At 34.2% G+C, this 26,829-nt stretch overlaps 1 protein-coding gene across 2 annotated transcripts in view; it reads right to left on the reverse strand.

The window, feature by feature from the left end:
• Positions 1-26,829, reverse strand: part of Nup43 (Nucleoporin 43kD) — a 78,761-nt gene that overhangs the window by 22,969 nt on the left and 28,963 nt on the right. For both annotated transcript variants that reach the window (XM_069812560.1, XM_069812561.1), the window contains 2 exons: positions 14,438-14,559; positions 8,741-8,889 (listed from right to left, as the gene is read on the reverse strand). In XM_069812560.1, coding sequence (XP_069668661.1) covers positions 8,741-8,889; positions 14,438-14,559 — 271 coding nt within the window. The remainder of the gene's footprint in view (positions 1-8,740; positions 8,890-14,437; positions 14,560-26,829) is intronic.

The following is a 26,829-nucleotide window of genomic DNA, read 5'->3' on the forward strand; positions in this document are numbered from 1 at the left end:
CTCACAGTGAGTTAATTCTAGAAAATGCTTGTTAAGTTTAAAATATTTGGGACAGTAAATATTGCAGCACAAATTGATTCTGTGGTCAAAATTTCAATCCAGAAACACAACGAACAGGTCACAAAAAACAGGCATATACTAGGGAGAATAATCGATTCTTTAGTATTTTGTAGTACTCATGAATTATCACTGAGGGGTCATAACGAAAATCAGGGATCTGCAAATCGGGGAAATTCGTTAGACTTGTTATCTTTACTTGCCAGCCTTGACAATGTATTGGATGAACACTTAAACAGTAATTCTGCTTTTAAAATACTTCACACACCATACAAAATGAATTATTAGACAGTATGTATAAGGTATACATAGAAGATCTGAAGCAGGACATCAATTATACAGATTTTGTTGTTGTGCAGGCTGACGAAACAACAGACACAATCTGCAAAAGCCAATTTGTTATTATTTTGAGATATATAAAAGATTGTAAACCTGTGGAAAAAGTTATTTCTTTCAAAGAGGTAAATAATCACACAGCTAACAGTCTGAGCAATGTTCTAATACAAAGTCTACAACCTTTCAATTTAAAAAATAAACTCTTAGCTCAAGCATGATGGTGCTGCAGTAATGAGTGGAAACCAAGGTGGGGTCTAGACTTTGATGTAGAAAACATTTCCTTATGCGAAATTTGTGCACTGCTACGTCCACCAATTTAATTTAGTTATAAAAAGTGCATGTTCAAAATGCATTAAATCAGTCAAGTTGTTTTTTGCAAATATTACTGGTTTTTTTTTGTTTGAGAAAAATTCGCTCCGGTGCCAGGGATCGAACCCGGGTCCTCGGTTCTATGTACCAAGCGTTCTAACCACTGAGCTACGCCAAATTCAATCCACAGCACCGGACCAAACTCTCCTACTTCTATGTTTCCCTTTGTGGCCTGACTCCAAGTTAGGCATATACGTTGACGTTTATGTGATAATGCAAACTGATTTTGCAGAGAATTTTGCTATTAAGCACCAGAATGAAGTGATGGCAGGCCATTGGGTTAATGATCCAGCTTCATCAGTAACTATCTATACTGCAGTGCTGTATTATAGACAGAGTGAGGAATCCAATGAGCTGCACTCTCAGTGTTATGCTGTTATTTCTGATGCTCCCAGACATACCACGTCTGAGGCTGAAGCTTTCAACAAAGCTATTCTTGAAGATTTCTGCAACAATACTCCTAATCCTACGAAGAAAGTAATTGCCTGGACTGATGGTGCTGCAGCCCATTTTAAAAATAGATATATGATGGCAACAATGTCAAATGACAATTATCTTAATGGCATTGGGTATGAGTCATGGAATTTCTTTGAGTCCTATCACGGGAAAGGTGAGCATGACGGAGTAGGAGCGACAGTCAAAAGGTTCATATGGCAACATATCTTGAGTGGAAGAAAAGTTGTTAAGAACCAGAGAGATTTTTTTTAATGAAATACAGCAGTCTAATATCAATGTGAGATGCCTGTTTGTTGACACCAATGAAATTAACATCACTGAAGATAAAAAATTATTTGCAACAATTCCACCAATTCCTGGAATACATAATGCACACTGCATCAGCATATTGGGACATCTGAAGGTAGCTGTATTCAGAAACACTGTTGAACATTCACTGCAAATCATACTATCACTGTCCTCAGAAGAAAAACATTTGACAGAGAAGGAGACAGCTTGCAGTATTGACAAGAGTGAGAGTCTTCAGTTGTAGGTGGGGGATTGGTGTTTAGTCATGTATGATGGGGTCACTTATCCAGGTGAGGTAGTAACTGTGTGTGACAGTGAAGAATTTGAAGTATCTGTGATGGTAAGGGATGGAGAGCATTATAAATGGCCTGTAAAAGTGGACAAGTTGGTGTATTCATCACAAGACATTTTGCAAAAGATATTGCCACCTATTATTGTAAATAACCGTGGGCATTTCAAGTTTGAAGACTTATTTTAGATGAATAAATGTTTCTTAATGTAATGTTATGAAAAGAGATGACATTATTAAGATAAATGTTCAATATTACAGATAAATTTGTTTCTAGCTTATGTAAGACAAAATGTTCGTGTGTCACAGTTCATGTGTCACAGCATTTACCTAATTATTACACTTTAGAACTGGTGTTAAAATGTTTACAGAAATTTCATTACAGCATTTATGTGTTAAACAATGTGTTATCTTTCATCTGTAACCAGATTTAATTATATATCTTCATTTGGCACAAGTGTAGAAACATTTTAATAAATATACCATTTCTTATTGGCAAGAAAATGTTCGTGTGTCACAATATATGATATGTAATATTGTGAAGCCTGTAATTAATTCTCATAACTAGGAAATTATGCCTGTATTGTGGGCTCCTTTCACTAATAAATACCTTTACAACCTTTCCTCAGAGGCTTATAGGTAGTTCAATATTAGTTTTAAATCACTGCATTGGCATTGAAAATGTTACGTGTGTCACTATGGAATGACCTTTAATTTCTATTGAAGAGAAGATATCAGCAGACAGGCTTCCGGAAGGAAAGACTGTTTAACAATTTACACAGATACTGGGAAGGTAAAAATGCAGAAACGACATCTTGTGACAACCATTAAAGAAGCTTATAACCTATTCGTTGCAGGAAAAGGGACAAACATAATAGGACTTTCAAAATGTGAATCCCTTCGTCTCAAATACATTCTTCCTAATGAAGTAAGACAAGCTTCATCTGAAGATTGAGGTGTGCTACCAGTGGACTTTTTCGAGAACTATTCCACTATGTTTCAAAATGAAATACAGGCTGCTCATTGGAATAAGAAGCAAATTACAATTTTCACAGTAGTGGCATGGTTTGGCAATGAACCTTGTAATTGTGCCTTGATTTACAACAATGTGACGCATGATAAATATGCTGTCTTTGCTTTCTTAGACGAAATTATTAGAGACATAAAAATAATCATCCAAATGTGAAATATTGAAATACCTACACGTATTTTCTGATGGGGCTGCCTCTCAATTCAAGCATTTCATTCCATGAACATATCATTTGTAGAAGAATTTTATGGGATACAACTTTCCTGGCATTTTTTCTCCATGAACCATGGGAGAGGAGCTGCAGATGGTGTAGGGGCAACTATTAAAAGACTTATTTGGACTCGGGTGGAAATAGGAAAATACACGGTTCAAGATGCATAATCATTTGTTGAATGTGCTGCAATTTCTTCTATCAAGGTAATTTTGATTACAGACGAAACAGTGAAACATCATGAGGATATGTTGAATGCACACTGAAACAACACAGCGTCCCTTCCAGAGACACAAAGAATGCATTCCATAACTGGAGTATCTCCATACAAAATCAAATGGAAATATTACTCTTACAGCTATGATGACCATGAATTTACGTTAAAAAAAAAAAACAAATCTTCAAGTACAAAACAAAAATAGACCTAATAAATACATTTATGGTATTTTCAATCTGATTTTTCTACTGTTTCTTTTATTTGTACTTGCATCCATCAATAGTTTGGTATTACAACGTTAAATGATTTTGTTGTACAATATACGACATTATAGACCTACTCAATAATTGTATTATTTTGTTGTTATAAGAGATATGCTAAAGTGATATGTGCAGATATAATGTCTGTTAATTGTTTAAAACGTTTTTATAATAGTTCACTGTTTTATTCAGTTGTTCTTTCCATTCATTACAAGACACATTCAGAAAATGTCCCATCCGTTATCTGTATGTCCCGTCTGTTACCCATCCTTAGACTGCTTCTCTCAATATACAATTCATATTGCACAAAGTTTGAATGCACCCATGAATAGCTGTGTATACTCGCAATACTTGGTAATATTGTGGTATTTTTGTATTTCATTGCAGGACAGAGATTGTATGGAATCTGTGTTCGTTGTATATACTGTGTCATTTTTATGTCCCGTCTGTTACTTTTCTTTAAACAGTTCTAACTGTTGTCAAATACTTTATAATATGCGTTTTCACAGAAATAATATAAGGTTATTACCTGATGTAGGCATTCTAACTTTTATTTTGTATATTAAATAATTTCCGTACGAAATAAATATTTATATTACACTGAACAACTTGTATGATTGACCCATCCGTTACCATGGAATTACCCCAGTACTAAATCAAAGTAGGCTGAGGGCACATTTGACATAGTAGGGTGCCTACCAGGTTTTACAAGTGAGAAATCGTATGTAAGTAGACCACTGAAATGAGGAAATACTGTCACACATTGTGAAGCTGCTGAGAAATAAAATATTTTATATGATGTCACTGCCTATTTATTCCCTTTCAATATAATTGATTCTGTGAAAAAGGAATCAAAATGTTTAGCAAAATCAGAAAACATACTTTGAGGACACTTTTAGAACACTAACTTTAATGAAAGAGCTCGCACAGCAAAGTTTCTGCCAAGCAGCAAACAGCTTTGTGTACGAAGAGAGTAGACAAGTCCCCTTTTCAAACATAATGCAGAAAATGTTCTATGTTTAAAAGATCCAACAAGTATCAGTTCTACTTTAAATAATGCAGAGTGCACTTGTATATGCCGCACAACTCTTAACTCAGATACCGTAAAATTGTTGACAAGTCCCATTCTTGAGCTCAGCACTTCAATTGTTGAGTGGCCGAAAATGTTTCAATACCTGTAGTGCGCTTCATGAGAAGTTAATTCCAATAGTCCTAGTTTAATTTCTATGTCTATGAACTTTTCAAACAACCCTCGTAATATGTAGAGATTGGAATAATTTGCAGCCACAAATTTATATATAGACACACACACACACACATACACAACCACACACAGTAGGTTATTATTATTATTATTATTATTATTATTATTATTATTATTATTATTATTATTATTATTATTATTATATTACTGAATATCTAGTATAGTAGAGAACCCTATTTTACAAAGTACATTAGGGTTATAGTTATTTACATTTACTAGAAATTAGTTAGGGTGAAAATTTACAATAAATGTGGTGAATAAAATTTAGAAACTGCTTGTAACAACACTATTTACTAAGTAACTGGTGTAATGGCTTCAGAAATATATACTAGCTCAAAGTACCTGGCATTGCCCAGGTTTTCCTTTTTGCTTCTAGACATTCAGAGATCTCGGCAAAACTATAGAAAACCAAAACGAATTGTCTGTCTTTACTAAGTTTTCCTCGTCCCTAAAGATGAATTTTTACATAGCACCACTTACATGAATTTTATTGATGTCCTTCTTAACCAAAATGCCTGCCAGGGTTAACTGAAGTAAACACAGCTAAAGCGTGTAGATTTACAGAGAATAAGTGTGTGTGTCTAATGCCTACCCACTTCACTTGCGTAATTCGGATTCCGCATATTGTGGATAGATGGAAGGATTGTGACCCATTTTCAAGTTGCACACCACTTTGGCAAGCTACGCTTTGCATGATGTGTATCTGTGGAGAGTTATGTCGTGTACTAGGGTGAGTATATGTGTAAGTGTAGTGTAGAAAATGGGTGGTGGTGGTGGTGGTGGTGGTGGTGGTGGTGGTGGTGGTGGTGGTGGTGGTGGTGGTGGTGGTGGTAGTGGTGGTGATGATGATGATGAAGAATGGAGAAACACGGTGCCAGCATGTAGCCTACTCCTGTCAAACAGCACCAAGGGGGTCGCCAGGCTTAATGTCCATACATATATACAAACAAATATATACATACATACTCATATTCACTTTTATATTCATTTCATTCACAGTGTTCTGCCCAAGGGCAGGTCTTTCATGCAAACCCAGCATTCTCCAGTCTTTCCTATTTTTTGCCTTGCTCTTTGTCTCCTCATATGATCCATATATCTTAATGTCGTCTATCATCTGATATCTTCTTCTGCCCCAAACTCTTCTCCCATTCACCATTCCTTCCAGTGCATCCTTCAGAAGGCAGTTACTTTTCAACCAGTGACCCAGCCAATTTTTTTTCCTCTTCCTGATCAGTTTCAGCATCATTCTTTCTTCATCCACTCTTTCCAACAAAGCTTTGTTTCTTATTCTGTCTGTCCATTTCACACGATCCATCCTTCCTCATATCCACATTTCAAATGCTTCTAATCACTTCTATTCACTTCGTCGTAATGTTCATGTTTACTGTGGAAAGACTCATCATGCCGTGTTTGCAGTTTTTCTTGGGAAAGGTAAATATGGTAGCTTCCCGTTGCTTTCCGCACACACTTATATATATATATATATATATATCACAGTAGAACCTCTATTATCCGTAGTATTAAAGGGAGTGAACTGAACAGTTAATCGAAAAATCGGATAATCCATACCATAAAATGTTTTCATAAATTAAGTGCATACCCTACAGTTTCGAAATTTCCTCTGTGATGTTGTGTTTAACATGCTAGATAGTTAATCAGAAGTTCACTAATTTAAGTCTGGTTGTTAACGATGAATTTTAAGGCCAATGCCTTGTGATGGCTATTGCGGAAAGATAGAAATAGTACAGGTCTCGTGTTGTGGATTTACATGCTTTATACACTTTGTCCTTTTTATTAAATCGTGCTCAGTTGTAACGCCAATCCTGTATTCTGATGAGTTACGGTTTTCCTTTTCCCAAACTGCTCAATTATTTGCACTTTTGTCGATACTTAGAAAACATGTTTTCTTTTGACACTCATGGAAGACAGTTTGCATAGAAGTTACACAGTACGGCCACGGGAACAGTAGAACAAGGACTGAATGGTGCATAGGTTTGCTACAAATTTTGCAGAAGTTCTTGGTGTCATTTCTTTGAAAGCAACTAGTGACTACTTTACACGTTCGAAAAAACACCCACAAGTAACTCTTCCTACTGGCAGCAATACTGTGTTAGGGTAAAGGCTTGTAATAACACATGTTTCTTTCTGCAGCAAAAAAAAAAAAAAAAAAAAAAAAAAAAAAAAGAAAAGAAAGAAAGATAGTCAGATAATCCATCAATCGGTTAATAGGGTGATGGATAATCAGGGTACTACTGTGTGTGTGTGTGTGTGTGTGTGTGTGTGTCTCTCTCTCTCTCTCTCTATATATATATATATATATATATATATATATATATATATATATATATATATATGTGTATATATAAGGTTATTCTGTGAGCTATTTATGACAAAAACGTTTAATACAATTTTGCTTGTTTTTGCTTCCTTTTAGAGATAAAAATTATTTTATAAGAAAAATTTCATTGCGTGTTTTGAAAATACCATTGATTTAATTACCAATATGCTCAGCCAATTTAAGAACGCAGTGCCTTTAAATGTGCAGAAATTTGATTTGTACAAATGTACAGTTTTGTTCTGCAAAGGAATTTTAAAATGTTATATATGTTCAGATCAAATTTCTGCACAAGGACAAAACTATAATTCTTTCAATGATTTATTATTATTATAATACACTTAAATTGACTGAGCATATTCGGAATTCAATCAATGGCTTTCCTATAACACGCTATAAAATGTTTCACATAAAACAATTTTTATCTCGTAAAGGAAGCAAAAAAGAGCAAAACTGTATTAAAACTTTATTTGAAATATCTAAAAAATAATCCCTTGAAGTTAATGACATTAATTACGGTTCACCCTATGTGTGTGTCTATCTATATATAATATGGTTCGTTGCCTCCAGATAAACAATATTTGACCTTGTCCAAATGTTTTTTAACTTGCAACAAACAGAGAATTTGGGATTTATTGCAAAAACTTTGCAAATAGAACAAAATTTACGAAAAAAGTTCGTGAAATAGAGTACTTTCTGGGTTTTTTTCCTTCCAATTTATTTCGAAATTTTGCAGCATGCTACCATTTGTGGTTTGTTTATAATCTAATATGTTTATATTATGATTCCTGAATTCACAACATTTTCTCTTTCTCTGTGTCAGTGTCGTATTGTGCTGTAATAAATACAGCTGCCTTCATATTTATTAGCATATTTTGTTTGAGTTTTCTTGGCTTATAAGATATCACCAGTATTCCCTATTGTCCATGAGCTTGCTTTCCCCTCTTTCCACCCTCACACCCTTAATCCAGACAGACACAATAACAAGGTTTTTCATCAATTTCTGTAAAGTTCTCTAGACGTTATTTCTGAATGCACAGTAAAACTGCAGGCATCATATGAAAGCGATCTGGAACATTTCTTCCCAAGCAAATATGCAGCCTACAATTTTCAAGACTTATAAAGGCCACCAGAATCATTGATGTACCTGTCAAAATGATTAAATTACTATTGAAAAGAACACTTATGTCTGTGTTTACAATGCTGGCATTGCTCTCAGAATATTTTTGTGAACTGCATGTACAAACTGTTCAGCCGAATGCTTGCTTTTGGTTTTTATAAGGCTAAAATCTTGTCTCACTCTACCATGTCAAATTAGAGATTGAACAAATTGTGCATTCTTCACTTCTGAAGCTGATCTTTTGAATGACAGATGTATTATTTACCAAGATGTGACAGATGAGTTCGCTGTTATTAAAGTGAAACATTAACATATAATATGATTGGTAAGTCTTGGCCCCCCACCATCTAAATTTTCAAGGTCACAATACTTTCATTTTTTTGTCATTTAAAACTTTACTTATATTCTATACTATACTTATTGGAGATAATTTGGTAGAATTTACTCCAGGTCAGTTTTTTTTTCTTTTAAGGAGATGCAAAAAAGTTAAATTTGTCACTAGTCATACCTGTTCTCCAGATAACATGAAGGTTGTAGCTGGTTTATCCGCTGGATTCTTGAGATCCCATACTTTCATCTGACCTCGTAGGTTTCCAGTCAACACTTCATTGTGTTTCAGGAAGCATACACAATGTAAGGAACAACTGTCTGCCTTCTCTAATAATGAAAACAAAATTAATAAATCATAAGACGATGTCATTGGGACACAGAATCTTAGTTAAATAAATATTTCATTTGCACTACAATAGAAACTCGTAATTGAGTTTTAAGTATCGGATATGGTCACCTGAGCATATAATTTTAAATTTATTTCACATAAAACACATATTTTGTATAATGTTTATCTAAATACTTATTTTCAAGTAGATGCACATAAAATCCTTTCTCAAAAAACAATCTTCGACAATTAAGACTAATCTTTCAGCCTCTGCCATGTCCAGCTAAGACTAAAATATCACAAGATTATAAATAACATGCAAAAGATTTAATATGGCATTTATGCCTCTCCGTTGTAGGGAATGAAAACAATGTTGCTTCCATTACACAAACACAAACGTCTACTGCCATGAACTTGTGTTTATGGTATTTATCTACAAGAGAAAAATTTGCAATTTTTATCCAATTTTTTTAAATTCTTTTTTCCCCTGATTATTTGAAACAAAATTAAGGATTTTCACACAAAATAAACCCCTCAAATATTTTTGGGAAGCATGGGGAGCAATTTTCAAAAGTAAAAACTGAAACTACAGGCATATTATATAGTTCCGATAAGTTGAAATATAAAAATTATTTATTTGCGTTTGCCATCTATAATAGCGTACCAAATGCTAAATGAAATTTATTCATTAAATTAGCATAATGTGTATGACAATGTTACAAAAGATTAACGTTTTCGACAAATGTTTTGCCACCTTCAGATCATTTAGGTATGAATGTTACGATGTACGAACACTTTACAGGCTTAGAATACAAACAATGTCAAGGTTAAAATCAGTTACCGGTACATCTAAAATAGTTAAAAAATTAATTAAAATAATTTCTGCTAATTGATAAGTTATTTAAAATGTAACAATACAACAAAGAAGAAAATTTGCTTCCATTATTGTGTTATTTAACAAATGGCATTTTTTTAGCTGTTTGTTTTCGTGGCACATTTGTTGTTCTCTTGTAACTAAAATTAATAACATACGATATTCTTCCATAAGGAAGATCATTGCAAGTTGTGTAAATCAACCATTACTTATTTTTTTTATCTTTTAAGTGCAATTAATTGGTTGCCTTTGTATAGTTTTAACTGTCCTAATGATATGGTCAATTATTTCTTATCACTTATTTTAGATATTATTGGTAAAGCATTTCCTTATGTAGCTTATCATACTGTCCTTTAAAGAGAAATATTAATGGATGGTATAATGAGGAGCTTCACAAACTTAAAGATAAGTGCACTTATTACAATTTACATACTCGTCATGGTATGAGTGAATTTAAAGATAAATATATTAGTCTTCTGAAAATGTATAAAAAAGCCATTAAATTTGCTAAAATGAATTATTATTCTAGCAAAATAAATGCTTCTATTAATAAACCTAAAATGATCTGGTCAACTATTTCTGAATTATTAAATAATAAGGTTAATCATAATGCCTCAAAAGTACATTTGGATGTTGACAAACTTAATTTATTTTTTATTGATAATGTTGGTGATCTTGTTAAGAATATAACCTGTAGTACAAATCCTATGGACTTTTTAAATGTTTTAACTAAACCAATCACACGTTTTATTTTTAATCATATTAGTGTTGAAAATGTCTATCAAGTTATTATGAAACTCAACGGTCATACATGTACAGATGTTCATGGTTTTAATTTTATGCAGCCGTTTACATTTGTGAGCCTTTAGCAGATATTTTTAATCACTGTATTGATAGAGGTATTTTTCCTAATGCTTTTAAAATTGTTAAAGTTATTCGAGTTCGTAAGAAAGGTAGTAAGTCTGAATATACAAATTATCGACCTATTAGTATAGTGCCTATTCTATCTAAGGTTTTTGAAATTTTGTTAAACAAATTACTACCGGTACTTATTTTGAAGGTAATAAAATATTTCAACATTTCAGTATGGCTTTAGAAAGGGTCGTAGTACTGTGGAGGCTGTTTTAGATTTTGTTAAGCGCTCTTTACAAGGTCTGGAAAGAGGTGATAAAGTTACTAGAAGATTTTTTGATCTAACTAAAGCTTTTGATACTGTTTCACATGATATTCTCATAAGAAAGATTGATTTGTATGGTTTCAATAACTCTAGTATTGACTGCTTGTTTTCATATTTAACTGATAGGTATCAATCTGTTTACATCAACAATAATATTTCTGAGTCTAAATTAATTAAGTATGGTGTCCCTCAGGACTCCATTTTGGGACTAGTGCTTTTCATAATATATATATATTAATGATCTTCCTGATAGAATAATGGACAGCTGCTTAACTCGATATCTTTTTGCTGATGATCCAGCACTTAATATTTCATGTCATAGTGAAGATCTTTGTTGTACTAAAATTGGGAACATTTCATCTCAAGTTATTGAATGATGTAGTGCTAATAAGTTACGTCTCAATAATAATAAGACTATTAATATCAAATTCAGTCTCAATCAAAGGAATTTTGTTCCTGGTAATTCAAATAGATTTTTAGGTATTTACCTACAATCAAACTTGGAGTGGCAATCTCACATTGACTTTATTGCATACAAAATAAGTAAAGGATTATATTAAGAATTCTCAGTTATAGCATAGATCATAATTCACTTATTTCAGTTTATTATGCTTATATACACAGCCATCTTAGTTATGGTATTCTGCTTTGGAGTAATCGTAATTCGTCTAAAAACTTTTTATTTTGCAGAAGAGAGCTATGAGGATTATCTGTAGAGTTGCTTCTCGTACCCATTGTAGATCATTATTTTCCAAGCTTGGTGTTTTAACATTGACGTCCTTATATGCCTTGAGTTGCCTTATTTATATTAAGAATAATTTGTCTAAATACATTTTTGGTTCTAATTTACATAATTATTCAACACGAAAGTGTTCAAATATTTATCTTAATAAAAACAATTTCAACATTACTCAAAATAGTTTTCAAACAGTATCAGTTGAACGTTTTAATAGTTTACCTATTCATGTAAGGGAATTACCCATCAAGGCCTTTAAACGCAAGCTCAAGACATATTTGATTTTAAGCCCTTTGTGTAGTCTTGATGAATTCAGTAATATTAAATTTCAATGTTTTTATTTTTTTACTGACGTTGCTATGCATTATTTGTAATGACTTCAGCATTAATAAATCTATCTGTCTAAGTCAGTCAGTCAATCTGTCTGTCTGTCTATCTATCTAATCTATTTACCTATCTAACCAGGTCGTATGTAATTGCAAATGTTCAAATATATATAAAAAAAAGAGGGGGGGAGGGGATGGGAGGGGGAGAGTGAGAGGGAGAGGGAGGGAGGGAGAGAGAGAGAGAGAGAGAGAGAGAGTGTGTGTGTGTGTGTGTGTGTGTGTGTGTGTGTGCGCGCGCGCGCGCGTTTTTTGTTTTATTTCATCATACAACATGTCCCATTACACAGCGTAATACTACATGCTTTGGTTTTCCTATTTATATACTATGCAGTAATAATAGTTAATGTTGGGAAAGTTTGGACAATTTTATAGTTCATATTCATAAATAATATTGCTGTAGTCAAGAAAATAAATATAAACACATCCGCTATCTTATCATTTGATAGTTCCAACTTATACACTACTTCCAAATTACATTAAACTAAATGCTTATAAGAAAAAAAAAAGGCCATTTATAAATAGTACCAGCATATATACACGCTGATCACTTATGAGATAGCAGATATTACAGGAGCAGTCACTAAGCAAATCTATTTCCCACACAATAGGGAATACTATATCCAAACTATATAGAACTCTCATGCAGGGTTTTTGAGTAATAATATGAAATGTAATTCAAATTTTTCTAGTATTGATACCTTGTTACATTTTACCTAAAATCATATTTATTTATCTCAAATGTATGTGAAATAGATTTTTAGGCTATACTTGATCTAAAATGTGTGTGAAATAGATTTTAGGCTATACTTGGCTTGGAAAACATCTCTTTTGAGTGTCCAGCAGTAGTCTGACAGAATATTTGGGCTCCATTTTTCCTGGTAGCACCTTTCCATTTCAGAAAAATCCTGATGAAAACGCTCCCCATGTTTGTTGTTCACTACCCGAAGGTTTTGAGGGAAGAAAAATAGATGGGAATCCAAGAAGTTATTTTGAGAGATATATTACACCACATCACATTATAGTTCTTATTCAGCTCGCTGACAAGTTCTCTGTAATCATCTGATCTGTGGTTCTTAGAAAGTAACAGTCTGTTGAATTATCCTTAAGTTCCCGGCATATCATTGGAACTGGAAAAGGCTTGTGATGGGATCTTTTTAGCCAACCAGTTAATAGAATTACGTGGAGCACAACAGATTTCAGGGGTCCAGTTTCTGTTCTCATCTATCTTGCAATCAAAGTAACACTTGTAAGCTCTTTTAACTAGAGTAGTAAAATTCGCCTGTTTGCTTTCAGAGTTAACTAACCACAAACGCAACAAAAATTGTTTATGTGATTTACACAATATTTCGAGGTATGTTTCACTTTATAAGATACTTTTGATATGCTAAAAATTAGGACAAAGAAAACACAGGTTGAATGTAAGTTCCAACTCAACTGAAAATTAATACCAACTCTCACAGTCTTATGAGGAATAAAATTTATTTTTATGAATTGTGACTTCACAGGCAACAATGATCTAAAGTTATGGGTCAATTGTTAAGCAATAAAATTATATATTTGAAACACATTCTTTCCATTAGCATATTAATAATAAGAATAAAACAATTTTTCTAAAATTACAAAAAAAATAGTGGGTGGTAGAAAGATTCTGACTTCATTTTTGGAATCAGCAGATGAAATTACACAAGAAACAGCAGAAATTGTACATTTAACAAAATCACTGTTGACCAATGTTATGAGACAACAGTAGGCTACTTTGTTACGTATTAATTAATTAATTATCTACCTATAACTACGATATATAAAAATTAATGTAAAATGCTTGTGTCATGTACGAGTGTATAAAATTTTTCAAATCTCCACAGTTCGAGTATGCTACAAATTTGCCGCTCCCCAACAGTTGCCATCTTGGGCCATGACCCATGTTGGTTCATGCATAAATATGGCCCTGATTATTACTACTACTATTGAATATATTACACTATTGGAAATTTAGAGTATGTGAAGTAAATTTTGAAGTTCTTGATAACTCATTTCCTTTCTTATGATTTTATCATTTCTATAAAGTGTTGTATATTGTTATCGTTACTATTATTGTACACTTCACATCAGTGAAAATTAAGAGTACTGTGAAATAAATTTTGAATGTTCGATTGAAATGTTGTGGCATACTCTCAATCACCCGAAATATTCGTAAAAATGTAGAACATATCATTTTTTTGTTCAATTGGTACTAAGTTGCATGACCAAACCAGCTGTCTGCCTCTTCACAGTAGTCCCACTCGACTGTATAGAACAGATACAGGAAGGGCTCCTCCACTGTCCTCTTAAACTCATTGCTAACAAATTAATAACAGTAGAAATTTGAACTTACCAATTCTTCTAACTGGTCTTTTCTGTCTAGCTGTGAGCAAAACCAGCCGTCCATCCTCTCCTACTGTAGCAATGTCTTCCTCAAAACATGCCAATCCTGTGCAAGGACTGCTACGTTCAAAACTGAAATACACATGTACTTTGTTGTAACTGGAGTCAGAATCCTTATGTAATTACTATATAGGGCTTTCATTTCAAAACTTCCCAGTCTAAATAATTAACTATTTAAATTGAATTCAATTTAAACAAAAAACACGTCAATAGGGATATCTTATGTGAAGTTTTACCGTTAGATGGCAGGAGTGTTCCATGCAGCACAACATGTTGTAGGACTATATTATGTCATATGCTACAGTTGCTTACATTCTCCCACTTGTTGGTTTTCTGTGCATGTCAAAATTATATTTATAATTATTTTGTATAACCTAGTATAATTTAATATAATTCAGTATTTTCTTATCTCATAATTTAATTTACAATAAATAATAGCGTAAACTTGCATAATACTGAGTGATTCCCCATAAGAGATGGATGAGGAAATCTGCAGTGTGCAGAATATAGAAACGAGTAAATTGAATATTCATGAACCTAAACGAGATCTTTGAGAATGAGGTGCACGAATAAAAAAAATATATATATATATATATATATATATATATATAGGAACTTTGTCGAAGGTGAATATTACCTCTTTAATCATTAGTATTGTAAGTACCGTATGCTAAAAACAGGATATGCAGAAAACTATGTATTTTTTTTTTTTACAGGGAAGGGACTATAGAGATAGAATTCCTGGTATTTTTTTCCTCTAGTTGCAGAAAGATCAAATGCAATGTTTGATAAGATGATATAATATGACTGCAGTAGTATCACTATTATTCCTGTGTTTTGTAGGTTAAGAACATGCAGTTTTGAATACTATATAGGATGATTTTGAAAATTTGAAGTAAAAACATGGTTTTAATTAATTAGGCTACAGCACATTAAAAATTATTCATGAAATAGATTTCACTATGGATCGTCCTGGATAATAAATATCCCAGTTAATCGAGAGTTCACTGCAGGCGTAAAATGCTAGTGTAAACTTCGGAAACTCCTAGAAGTACTGAATATAATCTAACTTGTAAGCTAACATAGCTTGCTGTCGAGGTTGCATGTTTTTATTAATTTTCTTTTCCCTCTTCCAAAATCAAACTGTAGCCAGCAATTCCTTACTTGAAGTAGTTACTTTGTTTAATAGATAACTTTCGAGGCGAAATTTAATTAGTTAAATTTTTAAGGTTTAAAGCATATATTCAGAATATTTCGGGACCTGAATGAAGACAAAAGGTTTTTCCTGGTTTTTACATATAGGAACACGACAAAAAATTTGACATTTTGAGTTGTTTTTGAGTATTTAATGTATTAATACACTACGTAAATCTTCAATGTTTATACAGGGTGTTTCAAAAATACGGGGCATAATTTCAGGTATGTATTTCCCACATGTAGACAATCAAAATAGTTCATTACAACATGTGTCCAGAAATGCTTCATTTCCCAGTTATGGCCTTCACAACATTGAAATTCACCAGAACGTTTTTCTTTCCGCAGGTCGTTGGCATTACAGAAGATGTTCAAAATGTCCACCTCCTGCTTGAATACAGACCTCACATCGATGTCTCATTGACCTGCGAACACGATCCCAAACTCCAGGAGTATTGCGTATGTCCTCAGAACATGCCACAATTCGATTCCGAAGGGATTCCAAATCAGGCACCGGAGACGAATAAACCAATGATTTTAAATGGCCCCACAAGTAGAAATTGAGACGGTTCAGACCAGGTGAGCGTGGAGCCCAAGCAATTGGGCCACCTCTACCTATCCATCGATCAGGAAACCTTCAATCCAAGTACCGGTGAGCCGTACGACTGCTGAAGTGTGCAGGAGCACCATCATGCAAGAAGTGAATGTGGAGTGTCTTCTAAAACATGAGGTATGGTGTTTTCCAGGAAGTTTGTGTACGCCTGTCCCGTAAGTCTGTTTACAAGTACATGGGGTCCAACTAATCGATTACCAATGATACCGGCCCACATGTTGAGGGAGAACCACACCTGGTGATGAGATGGAACAGTTGCACGTGGGTTTTCATACGCCTATACATGCTGATTGTAGAAATTTGTTATGCCATCTCGTGTGAACTGTGCTTCATCTGTAAATAATACTAAGGCAGGAAAGTTCGGATTTACGCCACACTGCTGCAAGAACCACTGACAGAACCTAACTCGTGCAGGGTAATCTGCTCGTGACAGGGCCTGAACACGTTGCAAATGATAAGGATACAATTGATACTCTTTCAACAGTCTCCAGACAGTCATATGAGGAACACTGACTTGCAACGCTACCCTTCGTGTGCTGATAGAAGGAATCATGTTCACAACCTCCAGAATCTTTTCCTGTAGTTCTGGAGTTGTAGATCTTGGTCGTCCCCTTCCCAAACCAGGAGAGTTAAATTTTCCATACTCACACAGACGGTAATGGAGACGTACAAATGTCCTCCGTACTGGACACTGTTGCTGTGGGTACCTCTCCTGGTACAAACGACAAGCCAGCGCAGCATTGCCGTCCGCCGTACCGTACATGAAGTGTATCTCTGTCAGCTCTTGATTTGAATACATGTCGCACAGTCTAAGGCCTACTCGACACTGAATGTAACCTTCGCCTCAGAATGAACTGTCAGAGTGCCCTCTTAATGTCTCCTTTGAAGGCAACGACCTGCGGAAAGAAAAACGTTCTGGTGAATTTCAATGTTGTGAAGGCCATAACTCGGAAATAAAGCATTTCCGGACACATGTTGTAATGAACTATTTTGATTATCTATATGTGGGAAATACATACCTGAAATTATGCCCCGTATTTTTAAACACCCTGTATACCGGAAAACAAATGCGTACGCAAAGTGCATCCCTCACGTACACGTACACGTGCGCTATCTGTTGGTGCTAGTTCAGGATATCCCTATTTAGATATTGAGGGGGAAGTCTGAAACCAGGCTTAATTGCATTTTAGATTTCAGCCCCCCCCTCCCTAGCCACCCCCACTCTGAAATTTAAATGGCACTTGCATGTGCCTAATCTTTATAAATGCTGAATGTAGTTCTGAATCAAGCAGCTAAGTGGTATGTTCCTGGCGCTTACATTGTTAATGCATCTCAGACATACTTTCAATTGTGGAGTTCGTCACTTGGATAAAGTCGTGTAGAAGATCATCAATACTTTGTTAAGATTATAAGTATTGAACTGTAGTCGCTTTAGTACAAATTTCTAAACTAATAATGACAAGCAGAGCACAAAATATTACAGACATGTTAATTAAGATTCTCCCTGGAACTGAAAAAGACACTTCCAGCTGATTACAGGTATTTAATAGTGCAAATGAGTTGCCCAATTTCAAAACTCACTAACTCCAAAAATGTAAAAAATGACATATCAATTCCATCTTGATCTCCACTTTCTCCCCTAAAAGAAGATGTAAAATTTGTGTACCAAAACTCATTAATTCCCTGTCAAATCATGCATATAGAAATGGTCACTGCAACGAAACTATCCAAATCCACAGTCTGCTCCAAAACTAACTAATTCGCTGGTTCCTCAGTTATTGTTCCTAAACTCTCCAATTCCGGCGGCCGGGTAGCTCAGTTGGTAGAGCAGCTGACTACGGACTGGAAGGTCCGGGGTTCGATCCCAGGTGGTGACAGGATTTTTTCTCGTTGCCAAACTTTCAGAACGGCCCCGAGGTTCACTCAGCCTCCTATAAAATTGAGTACCGGGTCTTTCCCGGGGGTAAAAGGCGGTCAGAGCGTGGTGCCGACCACACCACCTCATTCTAGTGCCGAGGTCATGGAAAGCATGGGGCTCTACCTCCATGCCCCCCAAGTGCCTTCATGGCATGTTACGGGGATACCTTTACCTTTTTACCTTTACCTTTTAAACTCTCCAATTCCATTACAATTGTCTGCCAATAAGAACATAATGGCCTCAAAACTAACTCCCTTCCAGTGCACATTACTTCTTCGCAATACACTTAACATCTGGTTTATTTCACGATGTGAGAAAAAAGTGCACTATGAGTGAATTTTGAAATTCATAAGAAGAGATCAGAAACTTTCCTTGAACTATTGAGAGCAGACAGTGACAATGCCATTACGTATTCTTTTGACTGCAAAAAGAATCTAAGCTTTCCAAAGATGACATCAATCTGCCTATTTCCTGAGGCAGTTTTATATAAACAATCTCACAATGTGTTTGGGCTCTTCGCACTCTCAATGGACAACTGAAAACACATTCATATAGAAATGGACAGAAATGGAAGGTCAAAAAGGATCCAGTGAAATTGTTTCATGTATACGTCACAGACTGTCAAACACAGTCTACTCAGACATTGTTGACACCATCAGATTATTTGCAGATGATGCCTGTGGGCAGAACAAAAATACCATCATAATCACTGCATTGCTGAACTAGTTACTGACAGAAGCATAAAAAAAATATCAGAACTATTCTATTGCACTTCCCTGTGCCTGAGTACTCCTACATACTGCCAGATAGGGTATTCGGTGTAATCGAAAAAAAGGTGCATAAAATTGAAAACATCATTCACCCCAATGAGTACATCGAAATCTTCCAGGAATCTGGCACTGTCACAAGGGTGGGGTTGGATTTTGAAGTCCATGACTGGAAGGCAGCAACAGAGAGGGCAGTAAAGAAGCCCAGCAATTGGCACAATTGGCATTTCCAGTTTTTTCCATGTAAAAGGTTTATACTCCAAAGAGGAAGAAACAATGTTGGTTTGGTGCAAGGGGAGGTGGCATACACAATAGATTTGAGCATTCCTCAATCAATAGCCAAGAAGGGCCAGCGAATTGGAAATCTCTATCCATGGACAAAAGTAAATTCGGTTCCTCTAAATCCAAATAAAGTGAAGAGTGTTAAAAGACTACTAGAGAAGCATTACGGGGACCAGTGGCTGATACTTGATTCACTCAGACACTATGTAAATCTCTTCTACATGAATGCTCAGGATGTTGGTACCCCTTCTGATGATGCTGATGATAATATCCTTGACATTAGAAAATGATGAACACGAACCTAGGAGATGGTGTTTTGATTGTTGAAGGTGAGTATGTTATATAAAAACTTAGATCATAAATTCTGTAAAGCACAAGTTCATAAAAATGTATGCAACACCTTTTTATTTTTCACTAAGTTACTTATTGTCTACATTATTTCTATTTTTCCACACATGTTTTCAATAAATATGTCTATAAAGTTTGATTCTGAAATTCAACTTTTCAAAATAATCTAAATCTTCAATAAACTTTTTCAAAACTCACCAAATCCTCATTCCTGTTCCAAAAACACTCCAACTCAATATTTTATCTTCATTTTTCTCAGTTTGTATTAAATATTGATCTACAATGCTTGTGGAAACTCAATGTTATGCTCCCCTGGAAGTATTAACACAAAAGCTGAAACTAAGAGGTCCATATTCTAAGCACAACAGTTTTTTTGCTCTTCCTGAAAAATTTATGCTTTGTGAGTTAGTGAGTTTTGGAAGTGAGCAACTCAATTATTACGTATAAATTGATATAATTTTCTGTTATGTGAGGCACAGAATATACACTGGGCCCCACTTTGTTTACTAGAAGGATAGAGGAGAATGAAAAATATGCACTGTGATTTGTGTCACCTTATCATAATCGTTAATGTGATCAGTGGCAGATTTTAGGAGCGCGCCAGGATATCTGTTATTTAAAACTGATAGCAATACATTCCATTACGATTATGTTGTTTTGTTTAGTGGAAATGCAGAAAAATACAGTGTACAGTTAGTTAGAATATAGTGTAGAAGTTTCGGAAAATATATCGTAAAATATTTCATTTATAGGCCTATCAAAAGTTTGTTACTATAAAATTGTTCACAATATTGTCCTACCAGTATTATTGCTCCAATTACTTTGTATAAAACTTACTGCACTATTAAAGTGTACTGGGCATTAATTTATTGTTTATATGCGTAAGTATAATGCATCAACCATATACATCCTTTCTCGGCTCTTAAATGACTGATGTGTATCAAAATGTGGCACAGTAATAGGCATCAGCAATGTAAGTGCCGAATCTTGGTGCTTAATCGATTCATGCCTAACTATAATATGACTGTTTCTAGTTCAACAAAGTCCAATATTGAATATCATCTATAATAGTGCGTATTACTCACTTTTATGCACATAGTATGAATAAGTACATGAAACATTATTATATGTGTGGTTATCAAGTCCGCAAGAATTAAATATATGTCTCCAGAATTAAAACTGTTTCATAATCTTCTAATGCGTTTTTCTCGAAACTAACAGAATGTCACATAGCCGGTTGATGCATAATGTCATCCAACTTATCTTGGAAAACTGCACTGTCTGCTGAATGGGAGAAAGCAATAATCATTTCCATTCTTTAAAAAAAAAAAGACAAATCTGCATCTGAAATTAAAAATAATAGACTCACTTCACCTACTAGTATCATTGCAAAAGTCATGGAAAAAATGATATCAAATTGAATTGGTATTCGGAATCCCAAAATTTAATTTCACCATATCAGGCTGGATTTAGAGAACTGAATACCTCCTCAGAATAATGTTGCACAATCCATTTGAGCTACTTTACAGGAAAAGTACATATAAATAATATCATTCAGTATATACCCACAAATATGCAGCAAAAATAATTTTAGGTTGTGTAATTACTACTGTTTTAGTAATATAGCAAGACAACAGCTCACATTATCGATCACTATGTACCTATATTTCACGTCAATATGATAAGAATGTTGCATAGTCAAATCCAGTGTTTCAAGCATAGTAGAATATCAGTATTGTGATATGATACCTAAATGATACAAACATAATATTAACATTATGTATTAAGTAATATAAAATAACATTACAAACACTTTCGTTTTGCCTAAATTACATTGAAACATAATTAAAATTTACTATCTTCACTGAAATGAAAATAATGAATAAACACTTTCTTTCCTAGCAGTTACATTACAAATACCAGTGTCCTTACACTTTTAAGCTATGGTAGAATTCTCTGTACTAAGGTTCCAAATAGTAACACATGACCATCAGATCAGCATTCTTCTCCTTAATGATTTCAAGAATATCTTCATATGCTGGACAGAGTTACTAGATTGAAATTATTTGGAGTGGTCCATACTTATAACATTTGCCACTTTTACTATGTTTAGTTGTAGCAAACACACTCCAGTGCTCTATTACGTTGTGTCCCATTCATAATCGAAGAACAGTAGGGTTGTCTGAAGATATCTAGAGCCACATTCATGATATAATTTTGCAATCAGCATCTTTCTTCATATTTTTCTCCAGAATCCAAAAATCTAGAAAATGTACTCTATCCATTTCCTTAATAACAAATGGTTTATTTGGGCGAGCTGACTTGATAACATGTTTCCACTGTTCAGGAACACATACAAGCCATACTCTCTTTTTTCAATCAATGCGAAATTCCTGTCACATGGCAGGAAACTATGGCCACTGGACAGGAATTTCTGATTTGCTTCTCTGAAATATTTCAGTCCTATTAAGTGCTGGAGGAAAACTACCATTCGCCAGTTGTTGTTTTGCCCAACACAACTGTCTGACCAGATTATGAAATAGCAAAATGAGCAACTTTTTTTTGGAGATATCTTCTGCAACATGGTGAAGTACAGGCTCAATAATCTCTATATTTTCTAACAGATATTTACTTTGGTTGTTATAGTTCATTTTGTAAAACTCAGAAAATAAATCCCAACGTCCATCTAGGGTAACTCTCTGATAATCATTATTAAACTGTGGATTTTGCATATGTTGTTGTTGTTTTCTAATGCCAGGCGTTTGACAATAAAGTCATTTGACCTCTTGCACTCCAATATTTTTCAAATATGTTATCATATCCAGCCAATGAAGCACAGATTTTGAGGTGTTCCGAATCCATTTCTTGGTTTGAGTTGCACAATGGGCAGTTAGGGGACTGATATATTCCAATTCTATGCAGGTGTTTAGCCAAACAATCATGGTCTGTTGCCAATCTAAATGCAGCTACAGACGATTTTCGTGGTAAATCTGGAATTAACTGTGGATTTTGATGCAGAGAGTTCCATTTTTTCCATTGGGATTGTGTTATCAAATTTTGTGTGTTGAAGTCTAAGTATGTAGATTTAATAAATCTCTTCACAGAGTAATACGTAGATTTAGTAACAGGTCTGTAAGTAGCAGTGCTGCCCTTCTTTGCTAAAGCATCCGCATTCTCGTTTCCCAGGATTCCACAATGGGATGGTATCCATTGGAATACAATTCTTTTATTGAGTGATATTAATTCAGAGAGCATTTTAGTTATTTCTGCTGTTTGAGATGAAGGTGTGTGTTTAGAGACGATTGATAGAATAGCTGCTTTGGAGTATGACAATATAACTGCATTCCTAAATTTATTGATGTGGCATATAAGATTCCTGAGACTTTCACTTATTGCAATGATTTCACCATTAAAACTTGTTGTTCCATATCCAAGTGATCTATAAAGTGAGAAGAGACAGCATGTAACACCTGCACCGGCACCTTGTTCTCTGGAGATCAAGGATCCATCGGTGTATAAATGAAGCCAGTTTTGTGGAGGGTACCTAATATTAATTGTTTCTAAAGACAATTGTTTCAGTATTTCAGTGTTTACTTCTGAGTTCAGTATTTCTTCTGTTAAATTTAGATTATATTCTATATTTAATAGAGTTAAAGGGTTTGGTTTAATTTGTAAGGATTTTGCATGTTCTTTTCCTTAAACTTGACGATATGCAGACAAAACATAAACATCTTTCTCGTTGTTTGGAATTAGTATGCAGAATTTTATTGTGCATATTTGATCATATCTATAATGTTATGGCATGTTTATACTTTTAGAGCAAATATTTGCATATTTATTCTTACTTGATACAGAAATACATATTTTACATCTTGATTACACAACTTTTAACACTAGAAGAAGGTCAATAACAGACTGAAACATGTTAACCAGGTACAATAGAATTTAACACGAGAAAAACATATAAACATATTCCGAAATAAATATTTTATTCTGTAAAAATATAAACTACGAGAAAACAATACTCTCTTTCCCCATCTCACTCGACAATGTCTACTTCATTAGCACAGACTACATTGTTAAGCAGCAAGTCACGCACTCGTTTTTTTTTCGCCTCTTTAAAACTATCGCAGGGTGACAGCATTCCCTTTCAAAAATAGAATGAATTGGTTTATATTTTAACAGCAAAATTCAAACCGAACTACCAACATTCCATGCACTTATTCGGTTTGTGTGTTTCATGGTGGTTTGTTGTAATATTCGTTATGCCTAAAGACAAAAGTTCAAGTAGTACTCTTCTGAAAAGCTGGATTGACAGAGAGAAGACTATAATATCAGACGAAAAACGTATATTTTGTCAAGTTTGTTCGAAGAAAGTAAGCTTTTGCACTTTTTAAAAATATTTATCCACAAACACTTTTAATTATTTTATTTACAAAGACATTATATTACATACAGCTGCGTATTTATTTATTTTTTTATTTATTTATTCATTTGTTGATGAACATAACAGGCAAAGCCCAATTACAATGTTCACGACTAACAAATTAATTATTTTAAAGTTTAATAATGTTTTAATTAACAGGTGAACTGCACAAAAAAGTTCCAAGTGGATCAGCATTTGCAGACTGCGTCTCACATAAAAAAATGCAACGAAAAATAATTATCAGTCTTTGCTTAATTTGAATTCAAAACAGATGATATCCTGTGTAATTTCTATAAAATAAAAAAAGAAGAAATACCGATCTATATCACAGACACACTCATTGCTAAAACTCCAGTTGTGAACGAAATTCCTCCATGGAAATGGGTGATTCCAGAACATAGCATACAAATTCCAGGAAATCATTCCAAAAACGATCCTCCATACATTCGTAAGTTAGATTCCATGGAACTACTCTGCAGTACATATAAGGATCACCTTCAAATTTATACAGATGGATCCCTAAATCCTAATAATTGGACATCAGGAGCAGGGTATTATATTCCAAAATATCAAGAAAGTTATTTCATATCATGTTCATCCTCCTCCAGTCTTGACACTGAATTGCTAGCTATTGATGCTGCTCTTCAGTGTGTTACTCAAATTTCTGAAAAATCTATTGGCATACTTACCGACTCCAAGGGGGCTATATTTAGGCTATATTTAATATAATTAAATATGTACCAAACCTATATGCACATAGAATTATTCCAATTCAGAAACAACTAAGTAAACTAAAAGAACTCCAAAAGGAAATAACATTTCAATGGATACCTAGTCATTGTTGTATACCTGGAAATGAGAAAGTCGATAATATTGCAAAACAGGCAACATATTTGCAACCAAGACCTCTTCAAGTGATATCTCTATCCAATGCCTTTGCTTTAGCAAAGTCTCATTTTACAAACCTATGGACCAACACTGGCTCTCTTCTGACGAAGGAAAAATTTTACAGTCTGTACAAAAGAAACCAAATGACCTGGAAATGTACAAAAACTTGCCCAGACATGTTCAAACATTTTTAACAAGAGCCAGAACAGATCACATTGTCACTCAATTATACCTACACCGATTTCACATTTCTGATAATCCTACTTGTCTGTGGTGTAATAATCATGATGAAGATCTGGAACACATTCTTCTATATTGTCCATCCATAAACCACAAAAGAAGTAAATTAAAATCATCAGTACCAGTTGCAGAAGACACAGCCCTGCAGTATATATTGACCACCCCACCTCTGGCTACTAGCAACAGGCAAATATAATGAACACCGATCAAAATACCCCTAATTTCTCGTGAAAAACAACAACTGAATAGACTATAGTGGACTACAGTGAACTTTATGTTGTCAGCAAACAGCTGGATACATTAAGAAGATTGAATTCAAAACAAAATGAAAATGATACATTTAGTGCGAACCTCTGTGAAGCCCTAGTAGCAGCTAATATACCTTGGAGGAAACTGGACAATCCATTACTTCGCGGATTTTTGCAGAAATACACCAAGAGGCAAATTCCTGGAGAGTCCACATTGAGAAAGAATTACTTGGAGCCACTGTATGAAAAAGTAAGTTCAGTTATTTAATAATGTTTATTAAAGTTAATTGCTTAATACATTTGTGTAATTGATGTGTACTTTAAAATAGTTGTTTTCATAACTATTAAAAATAAATTATATTTCAGGGCCTCCAAGAAATTAGGAAGGACATAGGAGATTCACTTATTTGGGTTTCCGTGGATGAAACTACAGATTTCTGTGGGAGGTATGTAGCTAATGCAGTTGTGGGGAAAATGGACTCCATAGATGCTGGATCTCCTCATCTGATTATGTGCAATGTCTTAGCAAAAAACAAATCACGCTACCATTGCAAGGACAGTGAGAGATGCATTGTGTAAGTATATTGTCCTGAAAATTATTGAAAAAAAGAGATATCAGAGAATGACTTGAGTGTACATTTTAATTTGCTTTTAGGTTTACTCTGGCCAACCAAAGAACATGAAGAGAGATTCTTGGCATTCTTAACTGACAGTGCAGCATATATGCTGAAAGCAGCAGGGGCACTTCAATTTTTCTACCCCAAAATGATCCATATTACTTGCATTATCCACGGCCTACATCGTGCTGCTGAAGAGATTCATTCACAGCATCCTAAGGCTAACAATTTGATTTCTTCGGTTAAAAAAGGTGCTTGTAAAGGCTCTGGCAAGGACTTCACCATTCAAAGAAGAACTACCAGAAATTCCCCTTCCACCAGAGCCTGCATTAGCTAGATGGGGAACCTGGATCAATGCAGCACTCTACTACTGTTGGCATATTGAAGATATTAAGAAGGTTGGTATTCAGAGTTATCTAATTGCATTATCATCATTCGCCATCATGTATTAGACCCTTGTGGGTCTGTTACAGTCTTGTGTCACCTATTTTTGGGTCTTCCAGTTATCTAATTGAAGTTTAAATATTTTGTGTTTTTCATTCAAGCAAGTTTCACTGTAAATACATTTATAAAATTTTATATACAATTATATAAATAAACTAAATAGTAAGGGTTTTTATGCACTACACTGTATTTAGTTTACATTTTCCTTGTTTACTAGATAAACAGCAATTTATTTTTATTGAATTTCAATAATAAAGTTCTTGAATATATTAAAATACTAGATTTTAATACTAGGAGGCAGGAATACAATGGTCCTTATTTTCTTCATAATTTATTTATTATACGTTTGTTCTTTGG

This window comes from Periplaneta americana, chromosome 16 (genome assembly GCF_040183065.1).
Source record: "Periplaneta americana isolate PAMFEO1 chromosome 16, P.americana_PAMFEO1_priV1, whole genome shotgun sequence".
NCBI lineage: Eukaryota > Metazoa > Arthropoda > Insecta > Blattodea > Blattidae > Periplaneta > Periplaneta americana.